This window comes from Spodoptera frugiperda, chromosome 18 (assembly GCF_023101765.2).
Source record: "Spodoptera frugiperda isolate SF20-4 chromosome 18, AGI-APGP_CSIRO_Sfru_2.0, whole genome shotgun sequence".
In the NCBI taxonomy this organism is placed as follows: Eukaryota; Metazoa; Arthropoda; class Insecta; order Lepidoptera; family Noctuidae; genus Spodoptera; species Spodoptera frugiperda.
The window spans coordinates 2,050,001-2,069,563 of NC_064229.1; the positions used below are offsets into that span (position 1 = coordinate 2,050,001).

The following is a 19,563-nucleotide window of genomic DNA, read 5'->3' on the forward strand; positions in this document are numbered from 1 at the left end:
ATGCCCTAAGTGAGTATACATCTATTAAAATCAAACGCAGAGCTGATTATGTTGACTTTTGAAGAGTTCCCTGGAATATCTTCCACATCTCATTTTTGAAAAGATCCCGCGAGATCGGGAACTCATCATCATCATCATCATCATCAGCCTATAGCTATGGGAACTATGTGGTTAAAACCAAAAATTTGCCGGAAGTCACTATTCCACGCGAACGAAGTCGCGGGCAAAAGCTAGTTTATTAATATTTATCTCAGATAAAGATAATAATATCTGAATTATGTATTAAATTAGTTATTATTAACACATATTACGCTCAGATCAGGTCTATCTAATCTGAGATATAGCTACATAAATATACAAAGTGAATCAGATTGTCTGACGATGCAAATTGTACTATCTTTCAAGTGTACTATGATTCATTGTTGACAGTTACGATATCAGAAGACAAAACACATTGTTTTTAGGCGTTTCTTATGACTAACGTAGTATAATTCAATTGTTTTTTTAATTTAGATTCTAATGTTATAATTGCATAGATGTCAAAATTGATTTTCGAATTTGGTAGTTGCGTTCGAATTTATCGTTGCCATATTGGAATTTCTGACCAATGGTAGCACGTTTGGAGATTATCCTAATATTTTGTCGTCCAATCACAAGACGTTATTGGTTACCATTGTTATACAGCAAGTTGCAACACCACGTGACAACTTAATTGTTAAAAAAAATATCATACATAATATGTAACCATTATCGACTGTATTATAAAAAAGATTGAGTTTAAAATCCATTGAAAGTAAGAACAGAAGATTAATTCGCCTGTTAGCTGATTTCACCACAAGCTTCTCTTTAAGAAATGTATTCTATTTCGTTCATCTTAAGGTTAAATATCTATGTAACTTGGCTGTGTCTGTACTTACGGAATTGTGTATTGCCCCACCCGGCAATCAAAGGGTTGTAGTCTTCAAAGGTTGTGGCTCTCAGTTTCTCGTCTTTGGGGATACAGATCGGCTTGATCAACTCTGGAATGGAGAAAATAATACTTAATAGGCTTTGATTAATATTACCTTGTATAATAAAAATGGAAGACTTAGTGACGATACCAAAACGAATTCTTTACAAAGTTATTTTAAACTAAAACAAAGAAAGGTGCGACTAAGTAATGGTACACATCACACCTATAGTCGCATTTTTATGATCACACCTTATTTCAGTACCCAGGCACTTCTGATAATTGTACTACTCGTAAGTAGAGTGTGGGAAAGACATGCTTCGGCACGAATGGGCCGGCTCAATATCGATATCGTTCGATGAAGGCAAGTCGGAAAATTGAATTCTTTAAAAGTCTTTGACTGCGAATAGAAAATTGTGGAAGGCAAATCCTCTGCTAACGTCGGTCACCGGTGACCACGGACCACCACGGCGTTCAATGTGTTAGTAATTTAATACAATTTCTTTAGAGGTATGTGTAAGAGCATCGTCATTATGTATGTATTTATTTTCCAGTGTAATATATTTTCATTACTTGGCCCGATTCGTAGTTTAATCTAAGAGTACTTAGGTATAGCACATTACAGTATATAGATTATTATGGTATAAGTAGTTGGTATATATAGTCGATTATGCCACTATGCTCCTAAATTTCCTGAACTTATGGAACACGTATAACGTACCAGTAAAAGTGACTTCCCGGTCCAGTATGAGGATGCCGATGTCGTTGGTGTAGGAGGTGGCGCTGTACTGCTCGTGCTTCACCTTCTGCTTGATCAGCACGTCCAGCGGAGTCGCTCCCTCGTCCTCTTTCGCCAAGTCCAGCTCACCTAGTCGAACTACGTACCTGGAAAAATGGAGACATTTGTTTAAACGGGTAGTATTGAAAAATTAAGAAATTGGAAACGCAATTTGATATTATTTGGGTGTCGTTCAGAAAGATTTAATTTTTAATGATTAATTAAACTATTCCTTAGTAGCGATTTTGTATCGAAAACAATTGCTGAAGATTGTATTATATGACTCTTAGAGTCATTTGAGTCATTTAACTAACAGTTTAGTAGTTACTAAACCAGCAGCGGTGAAACGATCCCGGTGGCCTGTAAGGGACACCTGGTCCTTAATACCCTAATCTTAGAGACCCTAGCATAGGGATGCTCATGCATCACAAGTGCATTACCAATAATTAATAAAATTGTTCATTGCGCCATTATTTTCCAAACCCAGTCACTTTAAACTAGGAAAAGAATAACCTTAACAGCTACAACCCAAGCATTACCTACCCAATTATATTGCTTTGTCTTATCTCCAATAATTTCGTCTATCAGAGAAGCTTTGTACAATCTCGTATGTTATGCACAATTGATTTTACTTATTCGTTTTATCTTATTTACGTATTTATCAGTAATTCATCCTAAGAGTCACACAGCATGAATCATTTGGCTTGTCTCAGTGCAAATGAGTTCAGAACGTCTGAATCTACAAAGGGTATTTGGAAAATACTTATTTAGATTTATTTGTAAGAGTCATACAGTATTAGTTTCTGATAAGGATTGACTCGTAGTTCAAGTGCTTAGTTAGATAAGGTGTTACATTGACATCAATTGACATAATTGAACTGTTGCAGCACTTGGTCAAGTACAACGAGGATATAAAGCTGTTTTATGGTTCCTATGTTCAGTTGAATGGTTTTATAGTTTTGTTTCTACATGGTGTTGGGGATTCGTAATTTAGTGACCAACTTTATTCGTTCACGTGTATAGAAATTGTATATAATCTCGGGACAATCATCATCGTCTTCATTATATTAGCCACAGGACGTCCACTGCTCGCGTCCCTAATGACTTCCAATACTCAGGACAATAAATAACCGATATTTTAAGTACAAATCCTCTAAATTATATTTTGATATATCAAAAAATATTGATAAGATTGAAATATTTTGACCCAGCAGAAATGGCGGGGTTTGGGTCTGAGGGATATTCAACCTTTCAATGCCGCTGTGAGTTTTCATTGCCTTTCTTACATATCTACCTGACTCAGTCACTCTTTATTTAGAATCTGATATGCTACATCCTTTACTTATAAATTAAACCGGTTATGTATTGTAATGTTTATGTACCGACACTTTATTTTCAACTTGACAGCCGATGTTTACTGTCACTGATACAATAATCTTGTATCCAGTTTCGTCAACATGCATCGGAAGCCATTAGAATAAAATTATAAACTCATTAATTACATAATAACACCCTTAACACCCAGTACACGCTAAAACTAATATTAATTTTCTGTGCTGTGCTGTATATAATTTTCCTGAAAAATACATGAGCAGTGTATTTGTACAGAGTTATTTGAACAAAGAAGCACAGAGCACAGAAAATTAATATTGTATATAAGTAATGTGTTAAGTTTTAAGTTAGTTTTTATTCCTTTTTTTTTTGGTATTATTAAGTTGTAAATAATGTGTTAGTTTAGACGATTTCATAATGTTTTGTAACAATAAATATATACGGTAGTAATGTGTAAAAAACATTCCATAAACTAAAGTGGTTGATTGAACCAAACACACATATTTGCATCTTCATGTAATTCTATTACAAATAAAAAAACAGACTCTAAAAAAACTTAATTTTTTAATATCCTAATAATCATGTGTTCTCTCTCTCAAGGCTTCCTGTGTTCCTGGTATAGTTCCCTGATTATCACACATGTAGGTATTGCTATTCAATCTGTTTCTTAGTTTATAGGTAACCTAGTAATCTGAATACAATCTTTTTCATTCATCTAGGAATGCGTGGGAAAAATATATGACGCGGATAGTAATTCTTGGAATCGACATCGATAGTCATCAAAACGTTAATTATATTAATGACAATTGTATCGATTACTTTTATTAAGTCGTATATATAGGCATCTACTCGCTTAGCACGTGTTTATATATGCATGTCAAACTACACCTATATTTAAAACCTCTTTAATCAATTATCAACTTTTTTCTTTTGGAAATAACGTCGGTATTTAGATTATTATTTAGGTTACGAAAAGAACGAAGTACACAACAGGATATCAAATCCTATTGTGTACTTATTTAACATCGTTCATTATGGTGTTTTTCCACCAGAGATACATGCTATGGATGGCTTCCCCACTATCGATATTGCATTTTCGAGCTGCGCATCTTCCTCGCACACCTATAGTTTAGTATGAGTAAAAAAGGTAGTTTTTTTTAAGGGGGGAAAAATCATCCACCAGAGATGTGCTATGTAACTATGCTACGAAGATAGATGTAATAGATAAGCTATGAAACTATGAGACCGTTTCCATACTAAGCTATGCGAGGAAGATATACAGCTCGAGTATGCGATGCGATCGATATTAAGGAAGCCATCCAAGATGAAATAGATAAGCTGTGAAACTATGAGACCGTTTCCATCAATACTAAGCTATGCGAGGAAGATGCGCAGCTCGAGTATACGATGTATCGATAGTAGCCATCCATAGCACGTATCTATAATATTTGTTATTCATTTACTTGTATATTTACCAGCAGTAATGGTAAGGTTGTAATTGCCCCATAAAGTGTACAATGTAAGTACCACGTGTACCGCGGCCCATTGTGCGCGCACCGCAAACTGTTGGCGCATCCATTTAGCACATCGTTGTGTGGACGTAGGTAAATAAGTCGGCACTACTAGGCAGCTGCGGATGCTGAGGTTTTAACCTTGATCAGATGGAAACCTAACAGAACCTAGAAAGCTTAGGCATTTTTCTGAGTCGGTGACCACAGTGCTATTTGTAAAATAAGGTTTCTGATATTTTTTTCGGTATATAAACTTTATATACCGAAAAAATATCATTATCAGGCCCTTTATATTATAAAGGGCGATGACCTGGTTAAGGTTGTAGGGGGCCTCTGAATGCAGAACCAACCGGGTTATCTGGAAGTCATTGGGGGAGGCCTACGTTCAGCAGTAGACATCCTATGGCTGATATGGTCATAATAGGCGAGGTGTCTTTTATTAAACGGGACTCGTAAGCTTAGATCAATAACCATGGTAGATGAAATATTAAACAAAGTTAAAAAATATCATATCAGAGAAAAATATACAATATTTTGATTGACATCTTAAACTCATTATAAAACATGAACCAGAGGTCTAAAACATTTTAATAGAAGTCATGGTCAAATAATAACTTGGGAATTCCACATAATTACACCAACAGGTTCTATTTACTTCGCGTAATCTGCGCCCGCGCATCATTATGTACAAATAACATCGCGGAAGTAATGTCAACATTAGTCGGTTTTGTGTGTACGTAAAATATATGAAAGACTAGCTTTTTTTAGAGGCTTCGCTTGAGTTATTGGGATAAAAGTACTTTAGGAGTTATTTCAGAGTTTCTGGTCAAAAGTCCTGACCTTTGAGTCAATTTTAACCGGACCCGCTGCAAGTTGCACGGCAATTGTGTACCAAACATACATAGAAACTATCGCGTTTATAATATTAGTAGGTAGTAGAAGATATCGTAGTGAACCGCGTCACATATCGTGTTTTTAAAATTGGTGATGCCTTTAAAAAAACCCCAAAATTGTCGTGTGTGTTTGACCAAATATTGCCAACTAGATATTTAACGAGCGGTACAGTCATATTGCTGCTCTTATTGACACTGAATCATGAGATCGGTAAGTGTCAATTTTGGTTAAAATTGATGAATAGTAATGTGGTAATTTAAAATCCCCGCTTCATCCTCTTAAGTGACCTCACTCGGGAGTACACTCAGTAATTGGGAGCTGTTTTAGTAAACTGTCTCCTCTTAATATTTGGTTTGACTTTTTAGTGCCATAAAAATATTGTTTGGGGATGACTTTCAGGGGTGATAATAATAATTGTAGATTGTTGGTTGCTTTTCATGTCATTTGAATGCTTGTCGTAATCGTAATGGCTTATCAACTGACAAGAAAAGCAATCAGGATAGTTGCACTAAAAAACTTCAAAAGTAAAATGTCTATGAGTTGCTGAAATAAAATAAGTAACTTACAGGTCTTCTTCATGGTTGTGGATGCAGTGGGCAGCGGTGAGGACATGTCGAGAGCTGATGAGGGACCCTCCGCACAGCCAGTTGGTAGTTTGCGTCCGTTTACTCTTGTAACCGAGGAGTGCCATCCATGGGAAGTCTCCTGTAATGAGGAGGAGAGGACTTGATGAGCTCATTGATGTTAACCGGTATTAAACTCGATATTTTTTTTTAAGGAGGGTAAATCATGCCTTGAATGAGAGGGAGTGTCAGACTCTTACTGACTAAAAACCACCCCGTTCCGATTCCTGCTCGTTGAGCCGGCCCAATAATTCGCTAGGTAGTTCGCAGCTCCGGGTAAACTCGATCATAAGCTGCTATTTTTAATACCTTAATTTTAGGTGATCCTGAACGTATTGAAGAGAGCGTTATAGTCTATCTGTAACTCTTTGTGAAGATGGATTGTTCTAGCTAAGCTATGGATTGTACTAAAAAAACACGCAAGAATTTGTCTATTTTTCAAAAACTCATCACACATTTTTCATCAGCTACCCTTAGCTTCACCCTTATTTCCAAAGTCATTATAACATATAATATGTTTTCAAGCCTTACCCAAACCAGCATCAACTCCACCAACGACTCTTCCGAGAGAAGCATTGCTGAACCCACAGACTGGAGGATCAGGGAGCGCAGCCACGAAGTCCTCAGGGCTTAACTGCGCTACTGCATTGGCATCCTTTGGCGCTGGCGTCGGTTTCGGAGTCGTGGTGGTAGTGGTAGTGGTGGTGGTCGTGGTTGGCTTCGGAAGAGGTTTTTGTGGTTCTGGGAAACCGGGCAGTGGACAGCATACCTGGTGAAGATATTGAGTTTTATAAAGATGTGTACTTTGATGGGTTTTGTTAGTTTGAAGGCGTATAATGGTTCTGGTTTATGTTCCTGTAGCTATTTCAGAAAATGCTCTTTGTGTCCTTGTATCAAAATACTCAATTATTGATTGAGACTATGATTATTTTTAGTTTTGCTTCGTGCTGTTGTTTCAGTCATTTATTCCCTGGCAATGGACGAGTTTCAATAATATGTTGATTGATGAAGGTTTAGAAATATTTTACCTGTGTTTTCGGATGTCAACTTTCAGTATCATATTTATATTTGGTGCCCAAATATTGTCTCCAATTTCAATGAAATGAACAACATCCTTATATTGTGAAGAAAGATTCTCTTCCCTACCTGGAGGTAGGCCGGTGGGCCGTGAATGGCCGTGATAAATCAAATTTTGAATCAATCAAACCTGTGTTTTCGGATGTCAACTTTCAGTATCATATTTATCTTTTGTGAAAGATTTATTTTATCTTTTACTTGTTCAGTATCTCAGACTGTAAGAGCATGAATCATACTTCCTAACTACCTTCGATGAGATGGAGATTAGATTTCTAGAGATGAATCATTCTCTCATATGACTCCTAGAGGTCTTGCAGAGGTGCAAATAGATACAAAAGTGAAAAAATAATAGTACAGTGACTTTGACAGGTTTTCAAGCCAGAATACAAAATTTTATTGTGGCGTACGTCGAATGACTCGTTGAACTAATAAAGGGTCTTAAATTAAATTTCAGGATCGAGTAAAATATGACCATTTTCGGTTGTGTTACTTATCTTCTATATTAGTTGTTTTTACATTCAATATCTGCACTAGTGCTTGATTAAAAATCATAATAAGATTAAACGTATACTAGGATCCTAGATTTATCTGCTTATTTTTATGAACCAGGGCGCAGGTATTTGACCTTAGTTGTTATTATGTTACCTTTGGAGCAGTTCCCTCGAACCCGCAGTGTGCCTTCCGCAGCAGCTGCACGGCGTTAGGGTTGGTCCTGGACTCGCGCAGCACGGCGATGTAGGGCTGGCACTCGTACACCGAGATACACGTGCCGAGACCGCCTTCTACCGTTGGGCAGGTCTCCTCTGGAAAAGAAGATTTCTTTGAGAAAATAGCATGGAACTCGATAAATATTGTCTTTTTTTTATTATTTAAGTGGTCTTTGGTAAGGAAAGTAAGGATATAGTATCTATCACTAGTTGCATTATACTAATGCTAGTTATAATTCATTCAAAACATATGTATTTAGTTATTAGAAACCTGCGGTAATTGTGTCTACTTTCCACTTATAATTTATCTATATTATCTCGATATGGGATGTCAAATGCCACTTTAACTGAAAGATTTTTTGAAGACCCGATGTCTATTGCCACTTTAACTGATATTTTTTTAAAACTAAGTATGTCGTTGGTAATCATTGTTTTTTAATTTCCTTATTCTCTATTTTCTCGTACAATTTCCAAGAATAGGTCATTAATACCGACGTTAGTACCTCCTTCACTATTTTAATGACCTCTGTAGGTAAATCTTTTATTTATGCATACAATACGAGTATATAAGGTAAGTACATAAGGTAGACACATTACAGAAACAAGTTTCCAATGTAAATTAATTAATAATAATTACTTACTACATAGGTAGGTGATGTGTTTATGCAAGATTTGTATGCAAATGTCATTTTCATCATTGACGCGTAGTTTGTTTATTTTTATTTTATCTCAATGAACGTGGAGATGATATTGTCAAAGAATGCTGTAGTGTAGTGTAAAAGGTTATAGAAGCCAAGCGATTCCAATTTATGTTGTAGAATGAGCTTTTTGTTATTATTATACTTGTATGTATACTGTTGTTCCCTGACCCGTGTTTTTTTTTAATGAAACTTTGCCCACACTACGATTTTCTCCTGTGTCGTGGGTGCGTTTACAAACATAGTAAGTTCACATGCACATAACACCCAGACCCGGAATAACAATCTGTAGACCACACAAAACGTTGCTCAGTTTTGCCCATGAGCTACAGCATGAGATTCTTAGAAAGGTCATATTTAAAAAAATGTGTAACTATGCTCATTAGTGCATATATTTACTTGCTAAGTAAATAAACTTAATGCGGATGTATGTGCATTATCTAATCATTCAAATACAGTGTATAATATGTATGAGTTCACACCTGTTTTTTTTGTAAAGAGACTTAGTGTAACTAGTTTTTATTTGCCGATAAAGGTGCATGATAAAGGTTATACCTGCGTTTCACACTAGCCGTGTGTATACAGAGGGTGAAACGACTGAACGACATTTATAGACTCTTTTTTATTATATTTAAACTGTTCTATTTAGCTTGAGCTGTATGTTATGTTATGTTTATGTTATGTATTTGTTTGTGTCATATTGAGTATTTGGCATTTAGCCCCTCGAACAATATCGATTCAGATCAATCGGACATCAGGAAATGGCTAATGGTCATCAAAACCATTTAACATAAAAATATATTTTTATGTACTTGTTAATTAATAAAAGAAAATATATATTTTGAAAATAATGCGTAATTGGCATAATCAATTAATTAAACGTCTTTTGTAGAGCTAACAGCCAGTTCTGGTGGCGATCAGCTGTCATCAAGACAATATCTTTGTTTAAGGAAAATATGCAAAAAATAACAGATTTAAGACGTAAATAGCTATCCTATCGGGATTTCCAATAAATTACCTAAATTTACAATTAGTTTAGGTAGTATAACGACACGTAGGCCACATTGAAGTAACATATCATCGTGACTTTCACTAATTTGTACTTATATTAAGTTGGTATATTTATGTACCTATCAAGATATTACATACTTCTTATATCGTTAATCTTTTATTTAATAATTAATCTGTCGTTAATGTGTCGGTGGATTTTTTTTTTTTGGTATTTATAGATGTAGATAAGAATCGTTAGGTATATTAATTATTATAATTAGTTAAATAAATAAATAGAACTATTTTTTTAAAGGGAATCACCTCTAGTTTTCTTCACAGCTTCCATTTTTTTAAGCCAGGTGGTATTCCTCAAAATTACCTTCTGGGAAGCCCCTAAGTCTGAAAAATTGTATGCTGAAAACCGCATCAAAATTGGTTCAACCAGACGCGAGATAATCGTGCACAAACAGTCGGTTAAAAATAAGTATCTACCGAGTGATAATTTTCAAGTTGTACCTAACTTTTCAAAGTGTCTGCTGGCTACCTCGTAAATATCACCAGACGCATAATAGTCTTAACATAAAAATAGAATATTATTTTAAACCTATTAACCTCAAACGCGTAAAAACGTCTACAAAAAGAGAAACGATTAAATTTTTCAAGTTTTTTGGTTACGAGAATAGATCTTGCTGTTCAACCATCATCATCAACACACTCAAAATATTCCGTTGGTGATGACTTAATTACTGACAGACAAATTATGGTCGAAAAAGGCCTTATTGTAAAAACACTGGAATTAGACGTGTGAGGCAATTACTCCAAGAATCTAAAATAGGTTTTTATAGGACTATCCATGTAGAATTTCCCCAAAGTGCCTACGGAATCAAGAGGATTTTTTTGACATTGCGAGCAAATGGAGATACGAGTCGCCTGATGGCAAGTAATCAACACCGCCCAAGAATACCCCACAGGAGTTACAAGAGTGTTAAGCAGGTTTAACTTATAAAAATAGTAAAAAATATTATAATTCCATGCAACGTTATGCCTTTTATCCCCGAAGGGGTAGGCAGAGGTGCACATTACGCCCTTTTCACCATTTGTGTTATAAGTCCCAGGTAATAGGGGGTGAGCCTTTAGCCATATACTGGACACAATTCCAGACTCCGTGCTATCACTGAGAAATTTTCGAAAAACCGAAAAAAGCCCAGTAATACTTTGCCCGACCGAATCGAACCCGAGAAACCCCTACTCCGGCAGTCGCACTTGCGACCACTCGACCAAGTCCAGTCAATTACAACAATGATCACAACAAAAATACCAGTTCTAAGCGATTACACAGATTAAGTTCGTCTCCTTTGACACTGCATAGATACAAGGCGTCAAAACTAACGAAATATTGTAAAAACGTTTGACCCGCGGTAACCAGTTGACCTTGGTGACGTCATCGACAGAAGACTAAGACTCTATGTTTGTTGATAAATATAATAATTCTTTGTAAAAAACCTCAATATCACGGCATTAGCGAATTCGATACAGACACTTATTATTTTTAATTTTATAATTTTACATCCGTATTATATTGTTTTGTTAATTGTTTCGGTTTTTGTTGGTTTTTAAATGTTAATTATTGAATAAATAATAGTGAACCTAATGTTTTTATTGTGGCAGAAAGTTTAACCGCCGTACTCAGAGTCATTTATCCCGTAGTTTGCCTGAACGCGATCGATCGATCGACGATCTACGCGAGACACAATGTATTTTCATTTTTGTCTTATATACGACATTCAAGTGGTTATTGGTTACATAAACTAGTCCTTAGCAATTATTTTCGGAACAAAATAAGGAATAGTTTAAACAATCATTAAATATCTTTGAGTACGACAGTAAATCATATTTCATATTAACATGTTCCATTTCGTTTTTTTTAAGTATTTATATTCAAATCGACTACCCATTCGGGAAATAAAATACTTGTTTATACATATTTACGAGTAAAAATACGAATCTGTCCTACGTTATAGTGGTAAGTTATCAGTACTGGTCGGGAGGTCATCTGACCAAGGTAGCTTACTCTGCCCGATAGCCCTGGCACACAAAACAGGGAATTTGACCAGAATAAAACAAAAACAACTGAACATCTTCATGTCCATAGCAAAATACACTCTGATACTTAAATAATAAGACGTATTTTTTATCGTAAAGTAACATTCATAGTATGTTCTTCCCCGAATGAATTGGTGTTTTTAATAGTAAGTTTTGAGTGATTTTGTTGCTAAATTGTTGTTGAAGTGTTGATTGCACGTGTCAATATTTTACCTCCGGGTCTTGTAGAATATTATTGAATTATTTGAAACTGGTTTTTTATGTTAGGCTACAATCTATGTAACAATTTTGTGCGTTACGACTCGTAATTAGTTAAAGTTGTATTTTTATAAAACCCTATGACATAATTGGTAATAGGTCCGCCCCCTATTTCATGAGACTTATAATACAAATGGTGAAAATTTTGTGTCAATTGTATAGTAGTATTACGTGCAGTAATGCACACCTCTGCTTACCTCTTCGGGGATAAAAGGTGTGACGATACATACGTAGCCTAAATATCTACTTAAAATGTATGATTAGCATAAAAATGAAAGTATGTATTTGATTAAAAAAGTAACCTTAATTAACGGATATAGACTGTCAACTGTATCTTGAACGCATACCTATTAATATCAGCTTTTATTTTAATTCATTACCCACGACATATATCTACCGAAAAAATATTTAAACTATAAAGGTCATCTTATTAATAATTAGCATACAAGATCTGTAGTAGATAGACGGATAAAACCGAAGGTTGCAGAGTGATTCATTTATTAACACAGCGTTGAAACTTGTGCAAGAGTCGATCCAGTACATACAGTGGTGCCAACAGAGAAAGGTCAAAGAAGTGTAATAACAAGACAAATTGAAATAAGAGAACCAAACAGAAAACATCTTCAACATGTATTTTTATAATAACTATCGTGAGACATACTAAATTAACTAAAAATCACGATTTACTCACGTAAATTATTAGAGAAAAGCTCTAATAGTTTCAAGTCATACAAGTCAGCCTACTATACTAGGCTTCCCAACATCGCCGCGTCTGCTAACACTGCTCATGATGAAAAGTCCCTCTGTGACTCGAAACTAGTAGAACTTTTCTCCATTAATTTATGTGAGTAAATCGTGATTTTTAGTTAATATTCAACATGTATTAGCTTCCAATAAAAAGCGTGAAAATTAATCACAAAAAGCAGTAAGAAACAATAGCGAGAGGCCAAAGAAAACAAGAGAATTTGATTTAGATATTAGCGTAAGCCTGCGAAAAACCACTTACAAAGTAATAACGCTCATAAGGCTAGCCAAGTAAGCAAAAAAATATTCTTAAAATCAAAAGAATCTGGTAAATCTTTCTATACGTTATTGTTTTTTGTCCATAGTATTCAAATAAATAATATTTGATATCCTAACAAGCTATTTTGTTGTAAGATTTTTTCTGATCTATCGAAAGCTTTAGCAAAGTACCTTGGGGAACTCCTGTGAAATTAATTGTATTTTATTAATTAGTGTGTTATCGCCGTACTCAGAGTCGTGTAATGGTTACTTAACCCAGTCCTTAGTAATTGTTTTCGATACAAAATCGTTACTAAGGAATAGTTTAAATAATCATTAAATGTCTCTGAGTACGGCCATATGTATTTAAACTTACTGAACACTCCTTGATTTGGATTTTGTTGGAAATTAAAGTTGTTCCTTGATTCCGTGGAGACAGTTGGCACTGGAGTCAGTGGTTTCCATGTCGGGACATCATCAAGGTTGACTGGATCATTTGGTGCTGTGACGCCGACGTCTTCTGCAAACATACCATAATCTTTATCATCAGCATTATTACTGAGATATAAGTTTTAAACTGACATGGTCACTAACACTGTCGTTAGAACATGAAACGGGGTATTTACCATGAACTTTATTTCTAAGTCAGTTCATCCGTGATCATGCTTGCAACAGTGCCGAAATATCGGAAACTCATAGACATAAATAAACATGGTAAATATCCCGTCCTAAATTCTAATGATATTATTACTAACTATTATATTTTTAGCAATAACTTCTTTGATAAAATTATAATCTAAGTCTTTAAATATATCTTGGTCTTCAGTTTTGATATGTAAATTCGATAAGATAGATCTTCTAATTTATTTTGTATTTATTGTTATGATGATGCTATCATTAAGATTAGATTTGAAATATTAAAACAAGATTCTTGTGTTGTTGAACTGGTTTGACTACAGAATGTTGTCCCAATAAAAAGATTTACTAGAGTGACCTATGGTAGTGAATACCAATGTTAAGAGACTTTAGTCAAAACTTTAATCTTTTAACCAAAACTTTATAAATTCTTTATAAAAATAAAGAATTACTTAAAAGTTTCTTAAACCCGAATTCACTGATCAAACGATTTTTTTGTAAACTAGCTTCTACTAACTAGTTTTGCCCGTGGTATCCTATCACCCAATTCAGCTTCTATCCTGACTGCATACCTAATTTCCTCCAAATCAGCAGTTTCAGCGTGATTGAAGGACAAACTTCAGAACAAACAAACTTTCACATTTATTTATTGGGCTCTTAAATATAAATCCGTATGCTGGTGACGTGTCAAATAATTCTTATTTAAATGGTTACATTTATAAAGGATTGTCAAAACAATTTTATTCGTGCAAATACCGTGTAAAAAGGTGAAACATAAAACATAGCATTGACCCTGGTCAATGACCTGATACTACTAAGCACACTCAAAGGCAATCAAAATTAAAATAACTAAAATCCCTCTATTAAATACTTGCAATTCTACGTAAAAAGATATCAAAGAAAAAATAAATATAGTAAGGCATTTCGATTTCGAAATTTTCTTAAGATAGGCAAGTTTTATGTCCACACGTAATTCTAACAAAATACACCCTCATCTTAGAAAAAAGACTGCACCCGTCTAACGCTATTTTAAAATAAAAAAAAAAGAATTTTACCTGTACTAGGTGTAGTGGTAGTCTTCACCTCCTCAAATCCTCCATTAGATCCGTTTTGAGAGGGTTTCTCCTCATCTGTATTGGTTACTTCATTGTCGTTATTTGGTTGGAAACTACCATCGTTAGGGGCGGGTTCAAAGCTACCATCACTAGGAGCAGGTTGGAAGCTACCATCACTTGCTCCTGGCTGAAAGCTACCATCACTTGGTCCTGGTTGGAAGTTACCGTCATTAGGGGGCGGTTGGAAGCTACCATCATTAGGCGCTGGTTGAAAACCACCATCATAAGGGCCTGTTGGTTGGAAATTCCCATTGTTTGGGTTGGGTTGGAACATCCCATTGTTTGGATTCTGGAAGTTGACATTGTTAGGATTGTTTTGGAAATTAACGTTTCCATTATTCTGACCATTCTGGTTATACATTGGTCGGTTTGTTGGGAACACGACAGGTCTTCCATTATAGTCATATTGGTTTGGAGATCCTGGACTTATTTCATAGACGTATATATTGTCCTGATTATTTTGTGGATTGATCACTGGTCTTTGTGGTCGGGTGTTGAAGAAGTTAAACCTATCTTGTCTTCTGGGTTGCATAAACTCTTGGCCAAAGAAACCATTATTACCCCTTTGATTGAAGAAACCTGTAAGAAATATACTTTCATTATTAAACCCGTCTAAGTACTGTTTAATACAAATGGTCTTTATGGGCAAGCAACAGATGACAATTGGCTAATTTTGAGTCGTTCCCTTTTACCAGAAATAATTAATTGTCTGGTGTATACTTATCCATGTTAATACCTACCTTATTTCCTGATACAGTTAACCTGTTATTCCGGTTAAAACACGTGATTCTGGGATTTTAGTGGATTTTAAAAAACATGGTGAGATTATGGTGACTGGTTATGAGTTTTGACGTCATTGTGACATCGTGCTGGTCTTTTGGTTTGAAAGTTAGTCACAATGAGTTACGTGCAGATGGTGAATTAATTATTTTGTTTGAAAATGATGGTATGATAATCAATTATTATTTTGCTGTCCCGGTCTATTGGAAGACATGCTAGGGCCTGAAGACGACCGTGGAAGGCCCGTTAAACAACTTTAATCTGCATGAAATCGGACACATATCAGTGATTGTCTCAAAATGCACTATAAAAATGCACTCAAGAACAATTCAACGTCAATACAGCTATAAAATTATAGATGATGGAAACCAAGATTAGTAGTTATCTGTATTTGAACGCACTTGTAACGCCTTTGGTGTTTCAGGTGTCCATGGGCTACGGCGATTGCTTACCATCCGCTAGTTTACCAGCTTATACCGTAAAAAAACACGACCATCAAGATACTCAAACTTACGACATTTTCTTAACAACCTACTGTATGTATGTAAACACAATGAAGTACTACTAGTTACAGTACTACAATAGTAGTGACCAGGTGGCTGCCAGTTTCCTCATAGACGAAGTACTTAATACTTATATTCACGTTATTTTTTGCTTCCCACAATATAAGTGGCTAGACGTTACACTCAGTGTCAATGGTAACGCCTTTACTGCGTTTTATATTGTTTTTATTGCAAACGGAACTCGTTTGTTTCGTGTTCAAGTTATATTGCTATCAGTTGTGTGATAAAAATGTTAGAGGAATGTATTTTTGGGTGTTATTTTGACCTTAGTATTGATTGTAGATGCTTAAGTTAACGGGAAATAAAATAAAATATTTGATGATGCATCTATTGATGAAAATAGACAACAGGTAGGTATTTTACAAAAAAAGAAAAAATGCATTTTATTTACTCCAACACATTTGTACCATATTTATCATTATGCATGGTTTCATTATCATTAATATCAACTGGAAATTCCTTTTAAGAACGTTTTTCCTTTTCTAGTCCCCAAGTTTTTCGTGGTTAAGGTAATGCAAACTTAAAAAAGGACGCTGTCGTATGCCTATTCTGAAACCAATTTTTGTTATAACCCTCCAGTAATGCCTCGAGAACGACTCAAACTCCGTGCCATAACTGTATTTTGCTACCGTAAATGGTCTGTAAAGTTATTTAGTGCCAAAATAACTTTAATTCATTCTAAAGTTGACTGACTGCGCTGTACGTGCAGTCGAAGTGCAATGTCATATTTAGCAATTAATTTCTTTGTCATACGTGTGATTCAGCCAATGCAGCCTTCAGCCAAGATCGTTTACACACGGCTGGCGTTACAACGCTCCAATTTGGACATAATGCCGGTATTTGGGGATAACTCGACCGTAACGCTTTGGGGATTCACATATAGCCGGCAATTCATGGGATTTTTCAAATATTTATAAATCAGAATACTATTATTAAATGTATTTTTGTTACGTATTCCATTCATACAAGTATTCGCGGATGTAGCAAAAATATTTTTTCAGGAAAAAATATTATGAATCATTGGTTAATTGATTGCACGTGTGACTGCTGATGTTGAGCTCAAGGTTTCAAGCTCAATTCCTAGGTTAGACACAATACTGAATTATTAAATTATTATTTTGCGGATTTTAAGGTTGTACAAAAAAGCAATGTTCCGCAAAACTATCAGAATTGTTACACTTATTATATTATCGGAGGTAATTAGATACATTTGTATTGTCATGTTTGCAAACTACTAGATACAAAACTCATTAGGTACCTACTTAAGTAGTTTATAAGGAAAAAAGATGCGCTACATAGTAGGTTATATACTCGTGTCGCGGTGTAGTGGGCATTCAAGTTCAACAGGTGGGGTTCACGGCCCGTGTCACAACTTGACAAGGTCAGACCACTGCTTACGATGTTAGGTGCTTATTGGACATTGGGTAATATGAATTCTTGAGATATTTGTGTGTCTCAAGTTGTGAAATATTAATAATCTATGTATTTAATACTGACTGCTTTGTTGGTCGAATATTTTGTTAATGGGATGGCCAGTCAATGCCCGCTTCTCATGCATGATGGTGCGAGTTCGAAACCTATCAACGGCAAGTACCAATGTAACTTTTTCCGAATTATATGTACTTTCTTAGATATTTAGATACCACTGAAAAACGGTGAAGAGCAAATATCTTGAGGAAACTTGGGCTTATAATTTGTAATTAAAAAGTTTTAAATCACCAACCCACATTGAGGAAGCGTGGTGATTGATGCTCAAACCTTCTCCGTGCGAGAAGAGGCCTTCGCTCAGTAGTGGCCACTAATACGCAGTCTCAGATTCGACTGCCGCGTCAGACAATATTGTATTGTTTGTTTTGTTATTATCATATTCTTCTGTTGCATAAAACGAGTAAGTTTCATTATCACTTGGGAAACCGAGTTTGAGTTCCTAATTTATAGTAACCTTTTAAAGGTAACTAAAATAACTAAAGTGACAATATAGGTGATGATAACTTAGAAGCAGTAGGTAGGTAGCAGTATAATACTCTTAAGTACACAAGTTAGTGCTACGCAACTTAAAAACAATACCTAGATACTAGTGTACCTACTGAAGAGGTCAATTAATACGTTATCACGAATTGATAACAAGAAAAGGGGAAGCCCTTCCGACCATATCCGTACCATTGACCTTCTGATCTTAACAATCTGATAGCACACTCCATAGATATTATACAGTGCCTACTGTGACCAGCATGTCAACCTACCCCAATCTTTATTTTTTTTCATTGGATTTTCGACCTTATATTCTAAGTAATAAAGTTGAAAATGTAATAGAGTAATTTGACACAATGGTGTAGCTTGACCTGCTGTTCTGTAAACTAATTACATCTAGTCAATGATGTAAGTATTTTTTTATTAACACAATGTTTTTTCCTCCTTTTTTCTAGTACAAATTATACGTTGTTTTGTTGTCTGTTCGTGTATTATTCTACAAGTAACTGCTTATGTGTTTTTGATTGTTTAATTCTATGATGTGACTGGACTAGCCAATTGGGTTGTATTCTATTTAAATCACCCTTTAGAACAATAGATCGGCAATGCAACTCCTTTTGAAGTTACCTCCAAATGAACTATGAACATTGTTATATTGTGCGGTCATGCGAACATTTTAAAACTTCACGTTACAATTGTTAGTATATTAATTTACTACAGTCGAGTTTTACATGCGTACGTTATATTTTTAATACGTTTCTAAGATAAAATCTTGACATTTTCAAAGGTCATTACTGTTTGAGACATGCATACACAAATATAGACGACGATTACGAATTAACAACTTGAAAAAATCCGTTTATCTAGACTTTAAACAAAGTTTCTACGCGAAAATTAACTTACCAAATTGACAGATCACATTTTGTACACACAGGGTGACACACAAACACACAATAAATCCTCTTATAGCCATCACAAGCCGCGTGTTTACGCGATCACAAACAGATTAAGTTATAATTTATAACTCGCGTCCGACACAAACCGACGTTGATCCAAGACTGAACTTGATCAACTTGATTGAAGTCATATAAGCTCAATGGCCAATGATCATGACGTCACTGCTAGGGAAATTCAGTTTCTGAGATATTTGGGTATTTTACTCCGGTAGCCGGAACTAGGGGGAAGTGATGACGGCTGTGACGTGTGTGTGGCCAATCATGGTCAGACAAGGTTGGTGATTGACCGTGATTGGCTGTCTCATAGGTACAATGAATATTTGTTTTGTTAAACTTGCATGCATTTCGTCTTTTTTTCTCTCTTTCTGCTTCGCGACAATCTGTTGTGCAATAAAAAAAGCTACTAATTTGTCTGATATAGTTAAATCTACTTATAGATTATTATATCTTGGAAGGACATTTCTCCATTTCGTCTAAACAAAAGTTTGTAGATTTGTGGGCCTACAGGATTTAGGGGACATATGATCTTATAGTGTGTTCTGTATATTAATGAGCATATTTTTTACTATTACGGTTAATTAAGTAACTTAATTTAAAAATGTCTGAATTAGAAGGCGTAA

At 35.1% G+C, this 19,563-nt stretch overlaps 1 protein-coding gene across 1 annotated transcript in view; it reads right to left on the minus strand.

The window, feature by feature from the left end:
* LOC118278028 (serine proteinase stubble) overlaps window positions 1-19,086 on the minus strand; it is a 24,499-nt gene extending 5,413 nt beyond the window's left edge. Inside the window, exons 1-8 of the mRNA XM_035597082.2 lie at window positions 18,891-19,086; window positions 14,614-15,252; window positions 13,299-13,442; window positions 7,810-7,967; window positions 6,619-6,856; window positions 6,031-6,169; window positions 1,671-1,834; window positions 918-1,019 (exon numbers count right to left, since the gene is read on the minus strand). Coding sequence (XP_035452975.2) covers window positions 918-1,019; window positions 1,671-1,834; window positions 6,031-6,169; window positions 6,619-6,856; window positions 7,810-7,967; window positions 13,299-13,442; window positions 14,614-15,252; window positions 18,891-18,960 — 1,654 coding nt within the window. The 5' untranslated portion in view covers window positions 18,961-19,086. The remainder of the gene's footprint in view (window positions 1-917; window positions 1,020-1,670; window positions 1,835-6,030; window positions 6,170-6,618; window positions 6,857-7,809; window positions 7,968-13,298; window positions 13,443-14,613; window positions 15,253-18,890) is intronic.
* Between the last annotated feature and the right edge of the window lie 477 nt (window positions 19,087-19,563).